Source organism: Prionailurus bengalensis, chromosome D3 (genome assembly GCF_016509475.1).
Source record: "Prionailurus bengalensis isolate Pbe53 chromosome D3, Fcat_Pben_1.1_paternal_pri, whole genome shotgun sequence".
In the NCBI taxonomy this organism is placed as follows: Eukaryota; Metazoa; Chordata; class Mammalia; order Carnivora; family Felidae; genus Prionailurus; species Prionailurus bengalensis.
The window spans coordinates 25,731,607-25,755,378 of NC_057356.1; the positions used below are offsets into that span (position 1 = coordinate 25,731,607).

Below are 23,772 nucleotides of genomic sequence, written 5' to 3' on the forward strand. Positions count from 1 at the left end.
CTGCTTTTTTCCAGGACAGGCACAAACTACAGAGGCGAGGAGTAAGCGAGGAGAAAGGGAGAGAGGACAGAGAGACGCGGTAACAGTCTACACCCAGATAATTTACAACACGACACAGATACAGTAATAGCTAAAGGTTTCTGAGCGCTCACCGTAAATAGGCCATCGTGAGCTTTCAGCAGACAACAACCCATTTTACAGAACAGGAAAACTGAGGCTCCGAGGAACGGTGATTTATGGAGTCAGGGAGCCGTCCGGCTTCAGGGCTGTGTTCCTAACCACTCCCGCCTCCTGGAAAGGGACCAGGAGCTCCCCGGACTCTGTGTGTAAGTCTGTGGAATAATTTCCCTCGTGAGCCTCAGTCATCCCACTGGTAACATGGGGGAAGGTGAGAATCAGACTAAAACTCCTCACCCCGCCCCCAAATGGTAAGGACACAGCATGACAAGTACACCAGGAGCCCCTTGGTTCCACATTAGCCCGGCTTCCTGCCAGACCCCATCCTATCCATGGCCCCGTTCCTTTACCACCGTGGTTGGTTAAGAGCTGGGCACCCAAGGCTCATGGATCTGGATGGGATCCTGGTTCCCGTGGTCCCCTGGGTGAGTTGCTCTTCCTCTTGAGGTCTTTTTCCTTTCTCGAAAATTGGGTTTGGGGTGCCAGGGTGGCTCAGTCAGTTAAGCGTCTGACTCTTGATTTCAGCTCAGGGCATGATCTCAAGGTTTGTGAGATCAAGCCCTGTGTTGGGCTCAGTGCTGATGTCGCAGAGCCTGCTTGGGATTCTCTCTCTCTGTCTCTCTCTGCCGCCCCCCTCCCCCACACACACTTGCATTCTCTCTCTCTCCAAGGAAATAAATTAAGCATTTAGAAAAATAATAAAAATTAAGAGAAAATTGGGATCATCACACTCTCCTCGTAGGGGGGACTAAATGATACAAGGTCCTCACATAGTAGGCATTGGGTCAGTATTAGGTGACAGTGGAAGGATGCTGTCCTACTCTGAGGGCACCTTATTTATCATAGGCTAGGTATGTGGTGCCCTTTTGGAGTTGGGCAGTGCACAGCCTGTTCAACTGTACCCAGCAGCCCCAGATGGTGATTAGTGATATAATGGTGGTAGTTGTTGCTTATCCTTATGTTTACTTTTCCTGAAGTCCAATGTCCTTGGGCCAAGAGGAAGGGAGAACCCTGGTTCACAGACACCCAACAGCTCCCTAAGGCAGCAGCACCTGAACCCAGATTCTCAGATCATACCTCTCTGCCTGAACAGTAAGCCAGTTCGTTCCATGTAGGACCAGGCGAGTTCAGACTCCAGCTGTTACATCTTGGGCTCAGATGGCCTCCCCCTGCACTCCAACTTGCCCCCCCAGAAAACTTCCCCCCAAATCACCGCCGGATGCCCCTGGGGAGCCTGGCACCCTCCTCTGCCCCTCTGAGGGGGCCAGGCCCCCTCCGCAGCACCCACCCCTAACGCGGCATCTCCTTTGCCTCTGCAGGGGACAGCCGGCGAGCAGTCTCCGTGAGCGGCCACAAGGGCTAGAGCCCAGAGATGACAGTGCCCAGGGGAGGTAAGTGCCTCCAGAAGTCCCCCCGCCCCCGCCCCACCCGAGCCCTAGAGCTACTCCACTCCCCCGACCTCCATTATGGGGCAGCCAGACTCCCCTGGCCGGTGTTCTCTCTGTTAGAAATGCAGCACTGGGTCCCAGCAGCATGTCGGGGACAGTCCTCTGCTATTTTTTATGTCTTAGAAAGACGATTCTCCTATAATAGGAGAAGGCCGGATCCCACAGCGGGCAGGGGATTTGGCCGGCATCGCTGAGCAGATTCGAGGCACGGCCAGAATCCAAAGCCCTCTGCGTCCCATCTGACTAGCGTTTCTGGTGCGCTTGCTCATCTCAGCACCTCGCACAGAGTCTCCCCGAACCTCAGAATAGCTCCCTGAGGAAGGGTTATTATTACCCTTCCCTTTCTTTGAGGGGAAAACAGAGGCTCAGAGAGGTGAAGTCCCTTGTCTCGGTCACCAGCTGGCAAGCAGCAGAGGCAGGATTTGAACCCAGGGCTTTAAGAAGCCACGTCTGAGTCTCGTACCCGCCATCCTCACTGCCAGGACGCTGGGACACTGCCCTTGGCGGGGTCCAGCGGGATAGTGGGGGGTAGAAGACTGGCCCGAATCCCCGGGCTGGGCGCTCTGGCCCCTGCAGAGTGGGGTCCTTGACCGTAGATGGCCAGGAAGTTGCCTTTGGTTTTGTGGGTCCCTGGCTGTCCTTTTTACCACATTGCCCTACTTTTTCTTTTCAAGGCACCCCTTAGGCTTTGCTGTCTCCTGCTTAGGCCTGACCTGTCTGCTTTGAGCTGTTTTCTTCTGGCGACAGAGAGGGGCCTGTCACTGTGTCCTGTCTGAGGACAGTGAACAGCTTGCCTCAGCCTGGTCAGATGCAGGCCTGTCTCTGGCCACACGGCCCTAGGCCAGTGGCTTCTTCTCTCTGAGCTGCTGAGGGCGAGGCGTCCTCCCCCAGGGGTGATAGAGGTGATCCCATTAAATGATGCTAATGCATAGTAAAAGTTGTAGCCGAGCATGTGCATCATAAATGTAAGAACCCAAAATTCGTGTGCTTTGGTTTAAACTGAACAGGAATGATCAATATTAACCCAAACTGGTGTGTTGGTAACATTTTTCTTATTCTGCCTGTCCATTCTTCTAGTCCTTTCCCCCTGATATTTAGTATCCAAGTCACTTTCCGACCCCAAGTATACACTAGAGAATACACACACACACACACACACACACACACACACACACACACGGGCACAGACACTGTACTTACCCTTTCTGGGAACAGCTTTCCCAAAGCTTACCCCTTTTCTTCCTTTCTGTGCGTCTCCCATCACCTTCTGGTCCATTCTCTCGTTGCCCACCAAGTGTCAGGAGGAAAGGGTGATTGCTCTAATTTAAACTAAAGTGTGATGGACTGGTCCCCAGGAGCACAGACACTGACATAACAGAATTCTAGTCTCAAGTCGAAGAGGAGAATTTCAGTGAGCACTTGAACAAGTTGATAGGTCCTGGGAGGGATTTCCAAGTGGCTTTCTGTCCTGCCCAGCCTGCCTTCTCCCTGCAAGGCGCCCTGGCATTATATTTCCCCATCCCCGACCCTGAATTCAGGGCACCAGTGAACCCCCGCCATTGTCAGCAGCATATGATAAGCACAGTTTCCTGGGGAGAGGGTCCCCAGCTATTTTCTGATGTCCATGGCGGCCAGTGACCCCAGGCTGAGATTCATCTTTGCTTTCTTAGTTGCTTCTAGAATCCTCTCAGCGTTTGAGGTCAGTGCACCCCACCCCTCTTTGCAGCTGAGGAAACTGTGGTTTAGATGGGGGAAGTGACTCTCCCAAAGCCACACAGCCAGGAAATGCTGAAGCTCTCGACAGCTTGGACCCCGGGGCCGAGATTGTGCATTCCCTCCATTCTGATATTTATGTCCCGCTTGCTACAGCCCGCGGTGGGGATGCAGCCTGGGTCGGTCCTTCGGTGGTTCCGGCTGAAGCTCGCATCCATCAAGGAACCTGCCTGTGTTCTTTGCACTGGGCATTCCCTTTGCCAGAACACCCTCCTCTCTCTTCCCTACCTGGCTGTTTGAAAACCACCTGTGCACTGTTCAGAACTTGGCTCCGGGGCCGCCTCCTACAAGAAGTCTTCCCTCACCTCCTCGGGTAGAAGCTGTCACCCCCTCCTCCCAGGTGTGGGGCCACCCTCTCCCATCTGGGGATCTTTGCATTCTCTGTTCCCTCTGCCTGGATCAGTCCTCCATGCATCTTCACATGGCCAGCTTCATCCAGGACTCCGCTTGGATGCCACCTTCCCCGAGGGGCCCTCCCTGCCCTCCCTCCTCCTTGATCCCTCTCACAGGGGAAGCCCTTTTCACTGGGTGCCTATAGCTTCTGTGGTATCGCTCCCCCGCCCAGCTGTCTTACCCACTTTCCTGTCCCCAGCACTGAGCACGGTGCCCGGCACCTTTTTTGTACTTAATACCCATTCACTGAATGAAGACTGAGGGAGTGAGTAGTGATTCCAGAAGAAGCCCAGAACAGGACAGCATATTTCACACCGTCTCCTGAAAAGCATCTCTCACCGAGGCGGTGTGGTCCTTCAGAGCAGGCATCGGAGCTGGCTGGCCCGGGCTAGAATGTTCTACCCCAGCCTGGCTGCTCCCCAGCTGGGCACCTGGGATCAGCCTCTCCATTTCTTGGTTTCCTTCTGTTTTTTCCTATCTTAGGGGGGGCGGGGAGCACAAGGGAGAAAGGGGCAGAGAGAGAGAAGGGCGGGGGGGGGGGGTTGGAGAGAGAGAGAGAATCCCCTGAGGGGCAGAGAGAAGGAGAGAGAAAGAGAGAGAAGTGGGGCTCACCCAAAGTGGGGCTCAAGCTTACCCAAAGCGGGGCGTCTGTTCACCCGAAGCAGGGCTCAAGCTTACCTGATGTGGGACTCGAACTCACGAACTGTGAGATCGTGAACTGAGCCGAGGTCCGATGCTAAGGCACCCAGGCGCCCTCGGTTTTCTTCTGTTTCTACGGCCGTCATGTCACAGCACTTGGAACCTTGTCCTGCTCATTCAACCAAGGCACATCCCCCAAATACTTAACGAAGCACCTGCTAGGCACCAGGCTCTGTGCTAGACTCTGGAGAGCCCTCTGTGAACAGGACACACAGAAACCTTGTCCTTGCAAAGTGGGCGTGCTGCTGAATTCGGACATCCCAGGGCATTATTATTTTCCATACTTTAATAGTCAATTGAAAAATCATTCTTACGGGGCACCTGGGCAGCTCAGTCGGTTAAGCATCCAGCTTCAGCTCAGGTCATGATCTCACGGTCCATGAGTTCGAGCCCCGCGTCGGGCTCTGTGCTGACAGCTCAGAGCCCGGAGCCTGCTTCAGATTCTGTGTCTCCCTCTCTCTCCGCCCCTCCCCTACCCACCCTCTGTCTCTGTCTCTCTCTCTCTCAAAAATAAATAAACGTTAAAAAAAAATTTTTTTTTAATAATTGTGATTCTCCCTCTGTCGGATGAGGAATACGATCGCAGCGTGTTTGGCTAGGGCCGGCAGCCCCCCCAGGCCTGCCTGACTCCTGCCTCCCTCTCTCTCCTCAGATGCGAGTCCCGCCCGCCCTCCGCTGACCTGGCGCTAAGGCCCACCCGCCACCCCGGGCCCAGCATGCGCCTGTCGGTGCGGAGGGCGCTGCTGGCGGCCAGCTGCGCCCTGGCCCTGGTGCTGGCGGTCCAGGTGGGGCAGCAGGTGCTGGAGTGCCGCGCGGTGCTGGGGGGCCCGCGGGGGCCCCGGCGGGCCATGCGGCCGGAGCAGGAGGACCTGGTGATGGTGGGCGCGGACCGCGTGGAGTACCGCTACGGCAAGGCCATGCCGCTCATCTTCGTGGGCGGCGTGCCCCGCAGCGGCACCACGCTGATGCGCGCCATGCTGGACGCCCACCCCGAGGTGCGCTGCGGCGAGGAGACGCGCATAATCCCCCGCGTGCTGGCCATGCGCCAGGCCTGGTCCAAGTCGGGCCGCGAGAAGCTGCGGCTGGACGAGGCGGGCGTGACGGACGAGGTGCTGGACGCCGCCATGCAGGCCTTCATCCTGGAGGTGATCGCCAAGCACGGGGAGCCGGCGCGCGTGCTGTGCAACAAGGACCCCTTCACGCTCAAGTCCTCGGTCTACCTGTCGCGCCTGTTCCCCAACTCCAAGTTCCTGCTGATGGTGCGCGACGGCCGAGCGTCGGTGCACTCCATGATCACGCGCAAGGTCACGATCGCCGGCTTCGACCTCAGCAGCTACCGCGACTGCCTCACCAAGTGGAACAAGGCCATCGAGGTGATGTACGCCCAGTGCATGGAGGTGGGCAAGGACAAGTGCCTGCCCGTGTACTACGAGCAGCTGGTGCTGCACCCCAGGCGCTCCCTCAAGCTCATCCTGGACTTCCTGGGCATTGCCTGGAGCGACGCTGTTTTGCACCACGAGGACCTCATTGGCAAGCCGGGCGGCGTGTCCCTGTCCAAGTGAGTGGAGCCCTCGCCCTGCGCCCACGGCCCCCTGGCCCGAGTCAGAGGCAGTGGGTGGGCAGAGTGCCGCTGTCTCTCTGAGCCTCGGCTTCAGCACCCGTAGAAGCGGGGGCCCTGTTTCTGAGCCAACCAGCAGATGCGAATGTGCTTTGCAGTAAGTCGTAGCGGGCGAAGGTTACGTTCAGAACACGGATCTGGAACCAGGTTGTCTGGGTTCCGATCCCGGCTCAGCCACCGCCTGACTGTGTGCTGCTGGATGAGTGACTCAGCCTCTCTGTGCCCCCCATTTCCCTACCTGTAGCGCAGGGATCTAATCGAGCAGCCTTCTAGCTACCTGGGAGCATCAAATAGGTCAAGACACGTCAGGTGCGATTATTCCTATTATTATTGTCACCATGGTAGCATAGAGACCGCTTTTATCGGCCCGCTCATTATCCTCACCCTCATGACCACGTAATGCGTGCCTGAGGTGTAGTAAGCACTGAGTTAAGCCCCCAACACACGTTATTCCTTTAATTCCCAACCTGAGGACAGGAGAACAGCTCTTATACCCATTTGACAGGCGGAGAAACTGAGTCGCAGCAAGACGTTACCTGAGGCCACACAGCTGGCAAAGGGTAGTGCCAGGATTTGAACCCAGGTCTGCTGGACTCCAGGGTGTGTGCTCGCAAGCTCTCCACACCCCTCCTCCTTCTCCCCTTCTGTCCCTTCCTCTCCGCCTTCCTCCTTTGGGGAGGCCGTCCCTCTCCTGAGACCCAGAGCGCTTGAACAACGCAGGATCAGAGGGTGCCGTCTGTCTGTCTCCATCCCGATCTGGCCCAAGCATCCCTGAGAGGCCAGTGAGAGAGCAGTCCTTCCCGGGACAGCGCCACCTCCTTTCCCTCATGGCTGGGCCCTGTCAGACCCCATCCCCAAGAGCTCTTGAGCCCCGAGCAGAGCTGGGGACGTACAGCAACTCTCCCGGCAGTGACGTGCCCACGTGCCTCATACCCCAGCCAGTCAGTGCTGGGGCTGGGATCTTTGTAAATTAGCCAAAAAATCAGATAACTTAAGGAATATATCTTTACTGTCGGAGATTGAGACGATTCCCCCAGGGTAAGGAACAAGAACCCAAAATCCCACCTTCCAGATTTTGATCTGTGACCTACTGGTCCTTTGTCAGGGGCTGTTGATAAAACCGGAGTCCTCCTGAAACAGGAACATGTTTCCTGTAACCTTTCTTCACTTTGTGTATGGGACCACCTGTCCGCCGGGCCCCAGCATGCCACCGTGACATCATTTGGGACAGCTGTGTAATATTCCACCCCGCAGAGCACAGCATTCTGTCTCACGCCTCATATTTTGGAACACATTGGTTCTTTTTTTTTTAATGTTTATTTATTTTTGAGAGAAAGAGAGCACAAGCAGGGGAGGAGGGGCAGATGGAGACAGGATTTCAAGCAGGCTCCGTGCCGACAGCAGCGACCCCGATGCAGGGGCTCCCACGAACCGTGAGATCGTGACCTGAGCCAAAGTCGGATACTTAACCGACCGAACCACTCAGGCGCCCCGGGACATGTTGGTTCTTTACTCAGATCAAGCATGTGTCCCATTCATGTTGTGGGATGCACCTGTGTCCCTTCTGTCTCATAAAATCCTGGAGGTCCGCACACTCCAAACCCTTGCTCTTACCGCCCGTCCCCACCCCCCCAGCCTCCCCGCTCTCCTCACTCCTGGTCCCACCTTCCTTTTGCCACATCTTTTTGGGTTTTGGTCTTCCCAATTTCTCTCTTCATTGGGATGGAAGCACCTGGAGACAGGGCCTGGATCCTGGGAGTGCCCCACCCTCCGCCGTACAAGGCCTTCGGACAGCGACCAGTAGGGTCCTTGTGATTCAGACAGTGCGAGAAGCCCGTCCTAGGGGCGAGCGAGGACGCACGTCCCAGGTGGTGGTGGTTCCACGGTGACGGCAGAAGTGATAGCAACCTAAGTGGCCACCTTTAGGGGCTGGAAAAATACGCTCTGGAGGGATGCTACACAGCTGGAGAAATGGAGGAGGTGTCGGGTGCGAAACGAAGTTATCAGCTGATACAGACAGCGTATTGCTGTTTTAAAATTGCAGACCAACCATAGGTATTCCGTGGATGTGTGTGTGTGTGTGTGTGTGAGAGAGAGAGAGAAAGCTAGTGCTTACTGAGACCCTACAGCGTGCCATAGCCTCGTCTGTCATTAACTCATTTACTCCCCAGGACAGCCCAGTGAGGTGGTCACGATCATTATTCCCATCGATAGATGAGGAAACGGAGGCTCAGAGAGGTGAAGTAACCCCCACAAAGCCACTCAGCCAGTGTCGGTACAGCTGGCGTTTGAACCCAGGCGGCCCGGCCCCCGAGTCTGCCCTTGGCCACTCTCCCATTGAAAGCACAGAAGACAGTATTGAGCGGGTGGACCCCCAAATGCTAAGATTAGGTTTCGGTAGGGAGCTGATAGGCTGGGAGGGGGCGGTCCGTGTTTTATAATTATTTCTCCAGAACGAAATACCCATCGTAGTCACAGAAATAAAACGTTATTTTTAAAAAGTTGGAGACATCAAGGGAGCAGGATTTTAAGTGCTCACCACCTTCCACTGTCTTCCAGTTTCCAGTTTCTGGCCACAGAGGCTCTTATCGTACAGAGGAGGGCTGAGGAGGGCAAGTGACTTGCCCGCAGCCTCACAGCCGAGGTGGGCACAGGTCACCCGGGTGCCATCTGGGTCTCCCTGTGCCCCCTGCGGCCTATTTTTTCTCCCCAGGATCGAGCGATCCACAGACCAGGTCATCAAGCCCGTGAACCTTGAAGCGCTCTCCAAGTGGACCGGCCACATCCCTGGGGACGTGGTGAGGGACATGGCCCAGATCGCCCCCATGCTGGCGCGGCTCGGCTATGACCCCTACGCAAACCCACCCAACTACGGCAACCCCGACCCCATCGTGGTCAACAACACCCACCGGGTGAGTGCGTGTGCTTGCGCGGAGACATGCTCCCGGCCTGGAGCGGGGGTTGTTGTATGTGTATGACGGCCGTTTTTGCTTGGGCCACAGGGAAGCTCAAATCCAACTGCTAGCCTTTCTACCAGCAGGTCCATGTGTCCTAATTTCATCCTATTTCTCTGTTCTCTTTTACCCTCTCTCCCCCCATTTCCCTGGCTATTTGTCTGTTTAGAAAGTACTTCAAGTCTTTGTTGAGGGAATAGAAATAAACTCACTCTTGGTCACTTTATTGCCCCCTTAAATTTTTTTTTAATGTTTTTATTTATTTTTGAGACAGAGAGCATGAGAGGGGGAGGGACAGAGAGAGAGGGAGACACAGAATCCGAAGCAGGCTCCAGGCTCCGAGCCGTCAGCACAGAGCCCGACGCGGGGCTCGAACTCACGGACTGTGAGATCATGACCTGAGCTGAAGTCGGATGCTTAACTGACTGAGCCACCCAGGCGCCCCTGCCCCCTTAAATTTTAATGTTGATTTCTCAGACAGATGGGAGCTTGGGGCAGTTGAAATTACTCTTTAAGCTCTCCTTGGTTAAGGTGGTCAAGGGAAATGACTTTACTAGATGTTTCTGAAGCATTAAAGTCAGGTAATCCTGGGGAAAGGAACAGTTAGCAAGTCCGTCCTTGACTGTCACAGCTTCTAGTTTACTTTGGGTGCTGTATGCTGACTTCCTTGGAGGCACGAAGTTAGGGACAATATTTGAGCGTGGGGCCCGTGCCTGGGGACATGCGAGCTCCTAGCTCCTACGCCAGTAAGACCTGGAGTCTTTTTATTTATTTATTTATTTTAAATGTTTACTAACTTTTGAGAGAGAGCACGAGCAGAGCAGGGTTTACTAACTTTTGAGAGAGAGCACGAGCAGAGCAGGGGAGGGACAGAGAGAAAGGGAGACAGAATCCGAAGCAGGCTCCAGCCTCTGAGCCGTTAGCACAGAGCCTGACGTGGGGCTCGAACCCACGAACCGAGAGTTCATGACCCGAGCCGAGGTCAGACGCTCAAGTGACTGAGCCCCCCAGGCTCCCCAAGAGTCTTAATTCCAGCTACGCTCAGCATTTCCAAACACGTGCTGAATAGAAAACAAAACAAAAAATATCTTTATTTCTTTATTTTGAGAGAGAGAACCAGAGAGGGGGACAGAGGATCTGAGGCGGGGCTCTGTGCTGAGAGCAGTGAGCCCAGGCTCGAACTCTCAAACTGCAAGGTCACGACCTGAGCCGTAGGCAGATGCTTAACCGACTGAGTCACCCAGGGCCTCTCACATGCTGATTTTAGGAAGTGAACAGTTCTTGTGTTGAACAGCAAAGGGAGAAAGTCCCATTTCTCCCTCTTCCCCTTTAATTGTTCAGTGACCGGAGGAGAAAGACCCCATTTGGTGCTAACAAGGCTTTCACACCTCTCTGACACATGCAGGCTCTGCCCTCGGGGAAGTGGGAAGGGTAGCGGGAAGGGTAGCGGGTCTCAGCACGTCCTCTCCCCCTTGACACCTATTGATTTTGCAAACATCTCTTTGTGGAAATACCCAGAGGTCCACTTCCATGATGCTCAGACTGCATCTGACAGTGTGACTATTCACAACCTCCATGTGGTCCATTTTTTTTCCCATTATTTTTATTCTAAGCCTTTGCTATTTATTATTCTTATGCTTTCATAAAGTACTCTTTAAGCTGTACTTAATGTGTTTCATACACTTTTCTGTACCTAGGCTATCTTATTGTATAATGTATTGCATATGTTTTCATATGATGAGAAAACAATTAGATTAAAAAGAAGAAACGGCAGCTGGGAGCGTGATCTTGAACTCCAGCACCCAGGGTGCTTCTCAGGGGCAGTAGCTGGACCAGAATGAGGACCACATTGACAGAGGGCTCTCCTGACTCTGTGTTCTTAGCCAGGGGCCCCATGGAAACTTCTCTAAAGCCTCTTTAAAGGGTGAAGGCCCCTGGGGCGCCTGGGTGGCTCAGTCAGTTAAGCATCTGACTTCGACTGGCGGTCGTGATCTCGTGGTTTGTGGGTTCGGGCCCAGAGTCGGGCTCTGTTCTGACAGCTCGGAGCCTGGAGCCTGCTTCAGATTCCGTGTCTCCCTCTCTCTCTGCCCCTCCCCCCACCTCTCTCTCTCTCAAAAATAAGCAAACATCAAAAAAAAGAAAAAAAAACATTAAAAGGCGAAGGCCCCTGATTTGTTCCAGAATGCAGGTCGGAAGCTCCCAGAATAAGGCCTGACCTTGTGTATCTTCTAAAAAATTCTGAAGAGGAAGACCAACTCTTTGAAGCTCTGTTGTTTGTTTGTTTGTTTAAAACGGAAGCTGCTCCTGGTTTTCTTCCAAAGAGGTTTCTTCCCAGGGGTTGCCAGACGCTTGTTTAGTCTTCCTGGTAGTTTTGCTGTCACTGCAAAGATACGTTCCCTCACTGAAAACTGTGTGTGTGTGTGTGTGTGTGTGTGTGTATTTCTATGCGGACACTGTGTGTTCCTGTAACAGATCCTGGGGTGCAGGACACTTGGGCACTGGAAGGACCCCAGTGCTAATGAAATTGTCTCTGCCTCCACTGTCCATTACAGCCTCTAGCCGTTAACCTTGTGTGGCCACTGAAATGTTCCTAGTGAAATCTGGTCCAAATTGAGGGTTGCTGTTAAGTATTAAACCCGTATCTGATTTTGAAGTCCAGGTACGGAGAACAGTATGTGAAGTTTGTCATTAATAATTTTTATATTAATTACTTGTCGAAGAGTGAATATTTTAGATATATCAGGTTAAATAAAAGATCTAACGAAAATTAGTTCACTTGATTTACTTTTTTTTTTTTTGGTCACTTTGTTTTTTTTTGTTTTGTTTTTTTTTTTAATTTTTTTTTTTTCAATGTTTATTTATTTTTGGGACAGAGAGAGACAGAGCATGAACGGGGGAGGGGCAGAGAGAGAGGGAGACACAGAATCAGAAACAGGCTCCAGGCTCCGAGCCATCAGCCCAGAGCCCGACGCGGGGCTCGAACTCACGGACCGCGAGATCGTGACCTGGCTGAAGTCGGACGCTTAACCGACTGCGCCACCCAGGCGCCCCAAGTCACTTTGTTTTTTTAATATATATTTTTTTAAGGTTTACTTATTTTTGAGAGAGAGAGACAGAGTGCGAGTATGAGAGGGGCCGAGAGAGAGGGAGACACAGAATCAGAAGCAGGCTCCAGGCTGTGAGCTGTCAGCACAGAGCCCTATGTGGGGCTCGAACTCATAGGCCACAAGATCATGACCTGAGCCTAAGTTGGCTGCTAACTGACTGAGCCACCCAGGCACCCCTTGGTCACTTTGTTTTTAATGTGACTACTAAAAAATTAGAAGTACATAGTTGGTTCATCCTATATTCTATTGGACGATACTGGTCTATATGATGGCTTATATATGGAGAAGTTATGGAAAGGCCTAGAATTTTCTTTGCCCTGTGTGCTGTGCCTGGAACACTCTTCCTTCAGAGCTCGGCTTGGCTGGTTTTCTTTGTCATTGAAGGTTCAGCCTAAAGGTCACTTGTTCTGAGAAGTCCTTTGTGACCATCTGCGCAAAAGAAGCCTCTTGGTCACTCCTGATCACATCCCTTTGTCTTATTTTTTTTTACTGTACTTCTCATGGTTTGATATGTTCTTGTTTATTTGTGTTTATTACTTATGGATCATCTAGCTCCTCCTCTAGAATGGTGGCTGTAGGAGAAAAGGAATTTTAATTGTCTGGTTAATTTTGTACCTCCAGAGCTTAGAATGATGCTTAGAAATAAGAGGAGGTCAATAAATGTTTGTTGGATGGATGGATGGATGGATGGATGGATGGATGGATGGATGGGATGGGTGGATGGATGGATGGATGGCTAGCTGGGAAGGAGGATGGATAGGTGGATGGGTGGGTGGATGGATGAATGGATGGATGATGAATGGGTAGATGAGTGGCTTGATGGTTGGATGGATAGGAGAGTGGGTGGATGGGTAGATGGGTGGGTGCAAGGGTAGGTGGATGGGAGGGTGGATGGGTGGATGGATGGATGGATGGATGGATGAAAAGATAGGTGGATGGATGGGAGAGTGGATGGATGGGTGGATGGGTGGGTGGATGGATGGATGGATGGATGGATGGATGGATGATGAATGGGTAGATGAGTGGTTGGATGGGTGGATGGATAGGAGAGTAGGTGGATGGATGGGAGAGTAGATAGATGGTTAGATGGATGGATGGATGAAAAGATAGGTGGATGGATGGGAGAATGGATGGATGGGTGGATGGGTAGGTGAATGGGTGGATGGGTGGGCGGATAGGTAGATGGATGAGTGGATAGATGGGTGGGTAGGAGGATGAATGTATATGGATGGATGTGTAGATGGATAAATAGGTGGGTGGATAAATGAGTAGATGGGAAGGTAGTGGTAACAGACTGAATTTTATTTTTGATAATTTCTATGATAGTGATACTTTGTTTCTCTTTCCTAGGTCTTGAAAGGGGACTATAAAACACCAGCCAATCTGAAAGGATATTTTCAGGTTAGAAACCCCAAGGGGAATTCTGAAATCGGTTTATTGGGCTGTCCCACCAGCTTGCGGATGCCCTCGGACACTTTGCTTCTCTAATCTGCTGATCATTTCCTCGTCAGAAAATTTGGGGTGGGGAGCCAGGCCAGGGGCCCTCCAAGTATCTGATCCAGCTAGGGTCAAATCTCAACAGCCCTTCTGTGTGAGCCCCTGGTGGGGACTTTCTGTCCAGCCCTCTGTCTCTAGCCTTAAATTCAGTTTTATTTAAAGTGGCGGTTCCCACATGTGACCCAGCCCAGAATTTTCATCAGTCAGCCAAAAAATGAGACCCGTAAGGCTTACGTGGTGTGGGCGTCCCCGCGAATGTAGACATACAGACATCCCTGCATCCTTACGCACATCTCCATGGCCCTGCCTCCCACACATCCTGGGCATGTCCGAGGGGCACAGTCCATGGATCATGTCGGGAAGGACCGCCCCCTTCACGGATGCGATAGCTCCCATTTAAATGAAGTGGTGATACCAAGCTTAGTACTCTTAGTCTGTGTGTGTTTAATTTGGGAGAGAGAGAGCAGGCCACCCCATGCCGATCCCCAGTTTGATAATCAAAATCACAGATGCTCATTGTCTGGGGTCCCCGGCTTTTGCACACAGCTCAGTTCTTCGGGGAGGGCTCCACGCTCCCTTTCTGGGAGTCAGAGACCCCATCGTCTTGCCGCTGTGAACAAATATTGCCAAGATTAGTCAGCGGTGATTTAGCGCTTGGTTTAACCAAAAAGATGATGTAACGAGCAGCAAACACAAGCCGGGGGGAGGGGAATTAGTCACCGTCCGGAACGCCCTTCAGTTTTGTGATTTATCCTTTCTCGGACCACCTGAATATTTATCTTCTATTCCATGCAATTCCATTGCATGGGCTGCTTGGTTTCACGTTCTTCGTGTTTTCCCATCTTTTGGATTTTCTGTCTACTGCCCTTCCCGATGGTTTCATAGTATTCTCTAGAAAGCATTATGGGCCACCAATTAACTGTTGCCCTAAGGTCCTGTCCAGTTTTCACAGAAATGGTGGCACGTGCCCATCATCCTGATTTTGCCTCCCTCCTGCTGGAGGGGGGGGGGGGCTCTCTTGGGCCATTCCCTTAGAATCCATTGTCACGGAATGTCATAGGTGGGTGCAAGGGTCCAGTTCTTTGGAAGACTCTTGAAGCATCAGGCTAAATTGTTTGACAAAAACGTTGGACGGTACCCGAACGTGTGGCCACACTCAAGATGTCTAGCTGGCTGGCCTGGGACTGTTTTCGCGCTCGCTTAGGAGCAAAATGTGAAAGCATGGCATGTGCCCTGTCATTGTGAACCTTGCCACCCAGGAGAGCTGCCCTGCAGACCACATCCGACCCCTGCTTCCCTCCCCCCATCTCCCTCCCTGGCCTCTAGAGTGCACGTGAGTTCATTCAGGGCATCGCATAAATTGGATTCAGTCTTAACCGTTAGGTAAATGGTGGCTCAACCGTTAGGTAAATGGTGGCACAAAAAAAAGTCTTCTGGGTCCTCTACAGCCCTCTAAAATGATGATCCTGAACCCCAAAAGATGGAAGAATAGTAAGCAAGCAAACCAAAGCAGCTCGCACATTGCCATTGCTGCGAATACAAAAAGGGATATTCACTCGCTAGGCACCCCACACCCCCCCCTGTTTGTTCTGGCTGTTCCAGCCAGGTCTTTGTGTGCCTGGCCTCACTTACATCTTTTAGATCTCGGCTTAGGGGGCGTTTTCCAACCCCAACAACCAGTTTCTGATTCTCCAGACAGGCACCAAAGTGGGTGTTAAATTCAGTTCGGTTTGCACAGTGACACCCCCACAGTTAGTGGCAGACCCCGCAGGTTCAGGGCTCGGTCCCGGGAGACCGCGCCCACTTCAGACGCCAGCCACGGCGGGGTTCCCAGGCTACCCACATTTCTGCGCAGCCATCTACCATTTGGGGGCCCCTATGACCCCCTCCTCAGATTTGGGAATTTGCTAGAACAACTCACAGGGCTGAGGAAAGCACTTTACTTCCTAGATTACTGGTTTATTATAAAGGATGCGACTCAGGAACAACCACGGAAGAGCTACCCCGGGCAGGGTGCGGGGTAAGAGGTATAGCACTCCCACGCCCTCTTTGGGCTGTGTTCAGCAATCTGGAAGCTTCCTGAAGCTGTTATTTAGGGGTTTTATGGAGCTTTCGTGAAGCAGGGATGATTGATTAAATCACTGGTTATTAACTCACCCTCCAGCCCCTCTCCCCTCCCCAGAGTCATGCCTCCGTCCTTCTAGCCACCAGCCTGCATCCTGAGGCCAGAGGCCAGTCACCTCATTAGCATACAAGACAGGCTTGTTCTCACTAGGGAGAGTCTAGGGTTTTCCCGAGCTGTGTGCCAGGAACCCAGGACACAGAGCACATATTTGTTTTTCAAACAGCTTTGTAGTGGCCTTTCCTGACACCCTTTGGGAAGTAGCTCCAAAGTCACTCGTATAGGCCCACGAGTGGGTGGACGCGATGTTATCTTGCAGATGTATTTGTTAAGGCTCTCCCTGTAGAAGAGTGGGACCAGGTCGGTCATGTTCACGGCATCCCCAGCACCTGGCCCGTCTGTAGTAGTGTGCAATAAATCCCTGATGAGGGAGAGTGTGCCTGCCTCAGTGAGGCTGAGGGCTGAACCTCAGGGCAGTGAGACCCTGGCCCCCCAGCCTGGCCATGACCCCTTCCTCTGTGTGTTGTCTTCCTCCAGGTGAACCAGAACAGCACCTCCTCCCACTTAGGAAGTTCATGATTTCCAGGTAGGCCTGCAGACTTCCCGGGGGGAGGGGGCTGGGGAGGAGGGGCTGCCCTTCCCAGCTCGGGAGCCCCTCCCTGAAAAGCTTGTCCTTCCAGAGCCTCCCTTGAGGGGGGGGAGTGTCCATCCAGGTGGACTGACCAGGGCCCTTGTGGGGGTTTCCATGGCGACGGGCTGGGGGAGCTATTTATAGAATCACAGACTAGTCACCCAGCTCTGGATCCCGTGGGGGCAGGGACCAGTGCCGAACCAACTAGGAAAAGGTTTGTCTGCCTTTGGGGAGGGGGGGTGCCAGGGACCAATGTGATGGGGGGGTGGGGTGGGGATTCCAGAACATTTTTGCACAGAACGCTGCCTGCTGATCCTGCTTCTATAAACAGTATCAGGTTGGCCCAGAGCAATTAATGTTCCAATAAAAGCTCCAAGCAAGTCTGGTCCAAGAATAACCCCCAGGGCATTGGACAGAGTGCTACTCCTGTGGGACTCATTTAACCCCTCAGTATCCCTGGGAAGGCAGCGGACACAGCGGAGGAAACTAGAGCCCAGAGAGGGCTTTGACTTGCCCAAGGCCACAGAGTCACCAAACGGCAGAATCCCTCCCGAGGTCACCTTCTTCCAGAGTTCGCTTTGGGGGACCGATTTGAAGGGCATATCCATCCACCCGTATTTTGCGAAGGGGGGAGAGGCGCAGGTTCTGACCTTGGGAAGTCAAAGATTCGGGCACTCCCTTCACATTGGACTTCTCACGGCCTCCGCTTCTGACGTCTGGAGAACGGGGGTTCACGTGGGTCCGCCCCGCGAGGGTGGCTGAGAGGTGAAGTGAGCTGGCCCAGGTGGGCGCATGGGGAATCCAGGAAGCCTTGCCCCCTCGCTGTGCTTGTGGGCACTGGCGTTAAGCCAGTAAGTTCACTTCCTCTGCCTCTCGGGTGACCCCACAGAGAGGTCACAACCTACTTGTTCTCCGTTGCTCTAGACTATGAAGATGCTCCCTGCCTGGCGTCTGTGTTTTGGTCTCCCGATCTTATTTTTCATTTTTTAAAGTTTTTAAAATGTATTTATTTATTTTGAGAGAGAGAGAGAGAATGGGGAGGAGCAGGCAGAGAGAGAGAGGGAGAGAGAGAGAGAGAGAGAGAGAGAGAGAGAGAGAGAGAGAGTCCCAAGCAGGCTCCACGCTGTCAGCACAGAGCCCGACACGGGGTTCCATCCCACGAACCGTGAGATCGTGACCTGAGCCCAAATCAAGAGTCGGACCGCGAGGATTTCTTCTCCACGTTTCTCCTCAACCCCTTCCCCTCGTGCTCCTTCTGCAAAATTCATTCGTAGAATTTTGAGCCTTCCTGTTGACAGAAGCCAGATATATTCCTCCCTTTGCTGTTTCAATGAGATACCACATACAGGGTGGGGTTTTTTTTTTTTAGCTCATCCCTGGTGAACAGTTGGCATTAAATGCTGATCCTTACCTCACCTCCAAAAATCCCACTGGTGTTTTATCACGTCATTGCCACTGGTCTCTTCATAAGTAAAAAGAGATCTTTGAGGTCGGGTGGACCCAGGCTGAGATGTGGGTAAGAACCCAAGGAAAGCTTGCTTTTATTTATTTATTTATTTATTTATTTATTTATTTATTTATTTATATTTTTGTTTTTGAGAGAGAGAGAGAGAACAAGCAGGTAAGGGGCAGAAGGAGAAGGGGACTTCTAGAAATCCAAAGTGGGCTCCACGCCCACGACAGCAGCGAGCCCGAGGTGGGGCTCCAACCGGCACACTGTGAGATCATGACCTCAACCGCTCAACCAGGCGCCCCCCGCCCCCGCCACCCGAGGGACGCTTTTCGATTTAAATTCTCTCTGGCCATGGGGGGCGCGTAGAGGAAACTGCACCTGTTTGTGTGTGTGTGAACGTGGCGAGACCATCCCCCTCCCCGATCACACGTACAAATACAAAAGGTCTATCTCCGAATTCTTACTCGGCACCCAATGCCGTTGTATCCTCTGTCCAGATCTCTGCAGATTGTTGCCCAGAGGAGAAGACACCTTGCATTCGAGTGGAAATCGGACCTCTAATCCAAGCATATTGCTTGCTCTTAATCGCCAAAACAGGACTGCTAACGAGGAATGTATTTGCATATGTTTGCAAAAAAAGCCGAATCACCGAAAACTTAACCTGGAGACTCTCTACCTGTGACACCCCCCCTCCCCCCCAGGGTGGAGAAGAACAAAGAAGAGTGTGGGAAGTAGGCTGGCTTTTGAAACTTCGGTATTTTTTATCTTGCCCCTCAAGAACTTTTTTTTAAAGAAATGGATTTGCCATTTTTCTTAATTTGCAGGACTGCCTTGGCGGCTTTGTTGGCGGGGACAAGGCCCACACCTGTGCCTCTCTCCTATTGACTTACTTTTGAATTCAGAGAATCTATTTAAGAATTTAATATATGAGGTTTTCTTTGATTCCTCCTCAGTTCTTCTCAGATTTCAGAGGAAAAAAAAATTATTTGAATAAAGTGACCAGGGACTCATTTGTCTGTGCCTTACTTTACAGAGCGAACAGATTTTTTGTATTTTGTTGTTTTTTTTTTCCCATTTCAGATTTTGGCAGGTGGATTGATGACCGGCGAACAAGGTTCCCATCTTGGGGGCTCAGCAAGGCACAGCTGAGCTCCTGGGTTGGGTCCCCCGAGGCCACTCAGGATCGGTGATTTGCTAGAGGGACTCCCAGATTAGCTGGGAGACCCACAGTAACAGGTTTGTTTTTTTTTTTTAACGTTTATTTTATTTTTGAGACAGAGAGAGACAGAGCATGAATGGGGGAGGGTCAGAGAGAGGGAGACACAGAATCTGAAACAGACTCCAGGCTCCGAGCTGTCAGCACAGAGCCCGATGGGGGGCTTGAACTCACGACTGCGAGATCATGACCTGAGCCGAAGTCAGCCGCTCAACCGACTGAGCCACCCAGGCGCCCCAGGGTTTTTTTTTTTTTTTAACATTTTTTTTCCCTTAATGTTTATTTATTTTTGAGAGAGACAGAGACAGAGTGCAAGCAGGGGAGGGGCAGAGAGACGGAGACATCGAACCCGAAGCAGGCTCCAGGCTCCGAGCTGTCGGCACAGAGCCCGAAGCGGGGCTCGAACTCACGAACAGTGAGATCGTGACCTGAGCCGAAGTCAGACGCTTAACCGACTGAGCCACCCAGGCGCCCCAGTCACAGATGACTATGGCGAAAAGATGCGGATTAAAATCTGCAAAGGAAAAAAAGTAGGCAGGACAGGCACAGAGAGACCAGGAGTGAGCTTCTAGTTACACTCACCCCGTGGAGGCTTACGGACGGGGCTCAACTCTACCAGCCACAGTGTGCACACGGTGTACTAAGTATGGCCGGCCAGGAAAGCTCGCCTGAGTCGTGGTGCGCAGCATTTTTATTGGGCGTCAGCCGTAGGCATGGGGCACCCATCTGACTGACCTTAGTGACCCCGTCTCCAGCCCCTGCGGTCGTCAAATGATACAGCGTGCTCCCAGGCTCCCCCACAGATCCCATTGGGTCGTACCTGCTGTGGCCCAGAGTCCCTGCTAGGGAAAGACAACTTTTATTAGGATATTCCAAAGGCTGAGAGATAACCTCTCAAAAGCTGCTCGAGGGCCAGTCTTCGGCATGTACAAGCCCTCTGAGTTAGACCTTTACTGCACGGCCCGCAGATGCTGAGGGACCGGCTGGGCCCAGAGCAGTTTCATACCTTATTAAGGGTGAAGGTATTCTATCCACACTCCCTTGCCTTCCAGGATTTGGGCAGGCAATGGCTCACAGTGGTTTGGAGCGTAGATTTTGGGGAGTCAGGCCCCCTTACTGGCCTGATGAGGTTTTGGGGGTGATAGTGGGGTTTGTGGGGTCCGGAGCCGACGGCCAAAGAAAGAATTCTTGGAGACGTCTTTGGTGCAAGAAGGTGATTTTTATCGAAGCACGGGGACCAGATCCGTGGGCAGGAAGAGCCGCCCCGGGACCCTGAGGAGAGACTGGTTATATACCATGGAGTTGGGGGAAACTTTCAGGGGAAGTTTCCAGAGAGATTTTCATGTGCACAGGATCCCGGAGGCCTAGCTATTGTCAAACTCAATGGGTGGTTTTCCCTCTAGCGAAGCTTTAGCAGTAAGACAGTAGGGAGCCTCAAATATGTGTCAATGGGCTGCAGGTTGTAAGGAAATTTAGTTCTATCTGCTGTTGCCTTCTGCCTGTGTCCCCCACATCACTGGCTGTGTGGCTTCGGCCTTCCTTTCTTCATCTACAAAATGGGGAAGTCAAAACTTCATGGGTTTCTCGGGAGAGGCCGGTGGTGGTTGTAGGCAGCGGTGGGGGGAGGGGGGCCGGGTGGTGAGCCCTTAGCGCGAGGCAACTCTTACCTCTCCCGGTCTTGGAACCATAGTAGAGGGACAGCCGATGGAGCTTTGAACCAGGGAAGCTCCCGGTCGCCGCTCCCCGGGTCGCAGGACACACCCAGCCTCGTTCATTGTCCCGGGCACCTGTTGGCTGCAAAACCAGCCGGCCCCACGCTCTGTGACTTACAGCGGCTTATTGTGAAATCTGACGGTCCCGGAAGTCAGCTGCAGTAGAGCTGGCTGCTTCCCGCAGTCGGGGGTGGGGAGGCGGAGGGTACCGCTGTCGGCTGAAGGCTTCTTGGTTCACGTGTCTGGTGCGTGGGCCCGGGGGGCTGGAGCGTGGAGAGGCTTTTAGGGGCTTCTCTATCGTGTAGCCTGTCCACATGGCTGGCCCGGGCTTCCTCGCGGAACGGTGATCTCAGGACAGCCAGGTCTCTCTTTCTTTCTTTCTCCCTCTATCTTTCCTTCCTTCCTTTCTTTTTCTCTCTTTCTTTCCTTCCTTCCTTCCTTTCTTTCCTTTCTCTCTCTCTCTCTCTTTCCTTCTTTCCTTTCTTTATATCTTTCTTTCCTTCCTTCCTTCCTTCCTTTCTTTCTTTTCTTTCTTTTCTTTCTCTCTCTCTCTTTCCTTCTTTCCTTTCTTTATCTCTCTTTCTTTCCTTCCTTCCTTTCTTTCTTTTCTTTCTTTCTCTCTCTTTCCTTCTTTCCTTTCTTTATCTCTCTTTTTTTCTTTCCTTCCTTCCTTTCTTTTCTTTCTTTCTCTCTTTTTCTTTCTTTCTTTCTTTCTTTCTTTCTTTCTTTCTTTCTTTCTAGAAACAGCATGATAGGGGGAGGGGCAGAGGGAGAGAGAGAATCCCAAGCAGGCTCTTGCACCATCAGCTCAGAGCCCCATGCGGGGCTCCAACTCACAAAACCATGAGATCGTGACCTGAGCTGAAACCAAGAGTCAGACGCTTCACCAACTGAGCCACCCAGGCGCCCCAGGACACCCAGGCTTCTTACGTGGTGGCTGGCTTCCCCCATGTAGGTGTTGCAGAAAGAACAGCCAGTCACTGCAGGGATGTGCCACCCCAGGGTCACTTCCGCTCCGTTTGTCATAGTCGGAGGGTTGTCCCCCATTCAAAGGAATAGAGAAATCCCTCCTCTTGGTGCTGGAATGGCAAGGTCACCACGCGGCGAGACATACAATTGTGGCCTCTTGGGAAAATACAGCTGGCCACCATCCTCATCAAAACCAATGTATCAGCCTCACCTGCAGGGGCGTCAAAGAACATACGACTTCATCAGATGGTGAAATTTCTCTTTGGTAAATGTGATGTGGAAAGAATGTTCCCCTTCTTCCATTAGGCTGCAGAAGAATGACATATCTTTCCTTTACTGTTTAAATCCCAGTGATTCCGGCCCCCCCAAAAGGCCTCGTCATTAAGAAACCCAGGCTTTTTGGTTTGCCCAGCTTCTGCCTTGGGAGCCTGGACGATTCTTCCCACTGATGGAGCTTCTCCACGCCTCCCCGAAACCCAAATCTGGGCCTGGAACCGGGAAGACATCTCTCGCCCCCGCCCCGCCCGCATTCTCTCTTCTAAAGGAACACTTTTCAGGACAGTTAACAAAGAAAGCCCATTCCTTTGGGTGAAAGCCCTCTCAGTCCACCCCCCCCTCCCCCCCGGGGCTGGCTCTTGACCAAGCGCCCTACACCAACTTAAATCCGTCCACAAGTCCGCATTGTTCTGACGTGACCTCGTTTCCATTGTAACAGCTGGTGTTTTCCACGGGTTGCTGATGGGCTGTTTTCTTTTGAAAGAACGATAAACTCTCATGAAGTTGCGAAGGTACCGACTACCAAGGGTCCTTCGGTGGCTTCTTGGCAGGGTCCCCCCACCCCCCGATGTTGACATCTTGTACCGGTGGGAGGGTACTATCAAAACCAAGAAACGAACCGTCCTATGCAGTGCTGTGAACTAGACTGCAGACCACAGACCTTGTTCCACTTCCACCATTGTGTGTGTGTGTGTGTGTGTGTGTGTGTATTTTCAGAGTTTCATTTCCTTTCAGTGGCAGAACCTTCCATATGCTCCCCCGCTCCACACACACACACACACACACACGCACGCACAAAATCATATGCAAAAGCTTAATCTAAGAAATGTAAAAATGGGGGCGCCTGGGTGGCTTAGTCGGTTGAGCATCCAACCTCGGCTCAGGTCATGATCTCGCGGTTCGTGAGTTCAAGCCCCACATCGGGCTCTGTGCTGGCATCCTGTCAGTGCAGAGCCCACTTTGGATCCTCTATCTCCCTCTCCCTGCCCCTCCCTCACTTGCTCTCTCCCTCAAAATAAATATTTTTTTAAATATATATGTTTTAATGTTTATTTATTTTTGAGAGAGAGACAGAACGCGAGTGGGTTGGGACAGAGAGAGAGGGAGACGAATCTGAAACAGGCTCCAGGCTCTGAGCAGTCAGCACAGAGCCCGACACGGGGCTCGAACTCACGAGGTGCGAGATCATGACCTGAGCTGAAGTTGGACGCTCAACCGACTGAGCCACCCAGGCGCCCCAATATTTTTAAGTTTTTTTATGTTTAGTTTTTGGGAGAGACAGACATCATGAGTGGTGGAGGGGCAGAGAGAGAGGGAGACACAGAATCTGAAGCAGGCTCCAGGCTCTGAGCTGTCAGCACAGAGCCCAACGCGGGGTTCAAACTCATGGACCTCGAGTTCACGACCTGAGTTGAAGTCGGATGCTTAACCGACTGAGCCACCCAGGCACCCCTAAATAAATATTTTTTAAAAAAGAAACATAAAAGTGGCTCTTCTGGTGAGAACATCAGCCCCGTCCCAAGCTCCAACCCTTCCCTCTGAAGCGCTTGCTCATAGCGAAGGTTTGCATTGATTGGCCTGGTGGTTTGATTCAAATTGGTCTTACTAGACTGTAGACTGTATGAGTGTAGGAACAAATTTGAATTTCAGGTAAAACAATCAATTTTCAGTATTTTACTGTATTTCATGGGACATACTTATACTAAAAACTTATTTGTTGTTTATGT

The 23,772-nt window shown here is 52.2% G+C and overlaps 1 protein-coding gene across 2 annotated transcripts in view; it reads left to right on the forward strand.

Annotated features, from left to right (window-relative positions):
• TPST2 (tyrosylprotein sulfotransferase 2) overlaps positions 1–18,882 on the forward strand; it is a 52,978-nt gene extending 34,096 nt beyond the window's left edge. For both annotated transcript variants that reach the window (XM_043558056.1, XM_043558054.1), the window contains 6 exons: positions 1,497–1,568; positions 5,143–6,048; positions 8,822–9,020; positions 13,520–13,570; positions 16,326–16,374; positions 18,370–18,882. In XM_043558056.1, the coding sequence (XP_043413991.1) occupies positions 5,207–6,048; positions 8,822–9,020; positions 13,520–13,570; positions 16,326–16,367 (1,134 nt within the window). In that variant the 5' untranslated portion in view covers positions 1,497–1,568; positions 5,143–5,206 and the 3' untranslated portion in view covers positions 16,368–16,374; positions 18,370–18,882. The remainder of the gene's footprint in view (positions 1–1,496; positions 1,569–5,142; positions 6,049–8,821; positions 9,021–13,519; positions 13,571–16,325; positions 16,375–18,369) is intronic.
• The last annotated feature ends 4,890 nt before the right edge of the window (positions 18,883–23,772 follow it).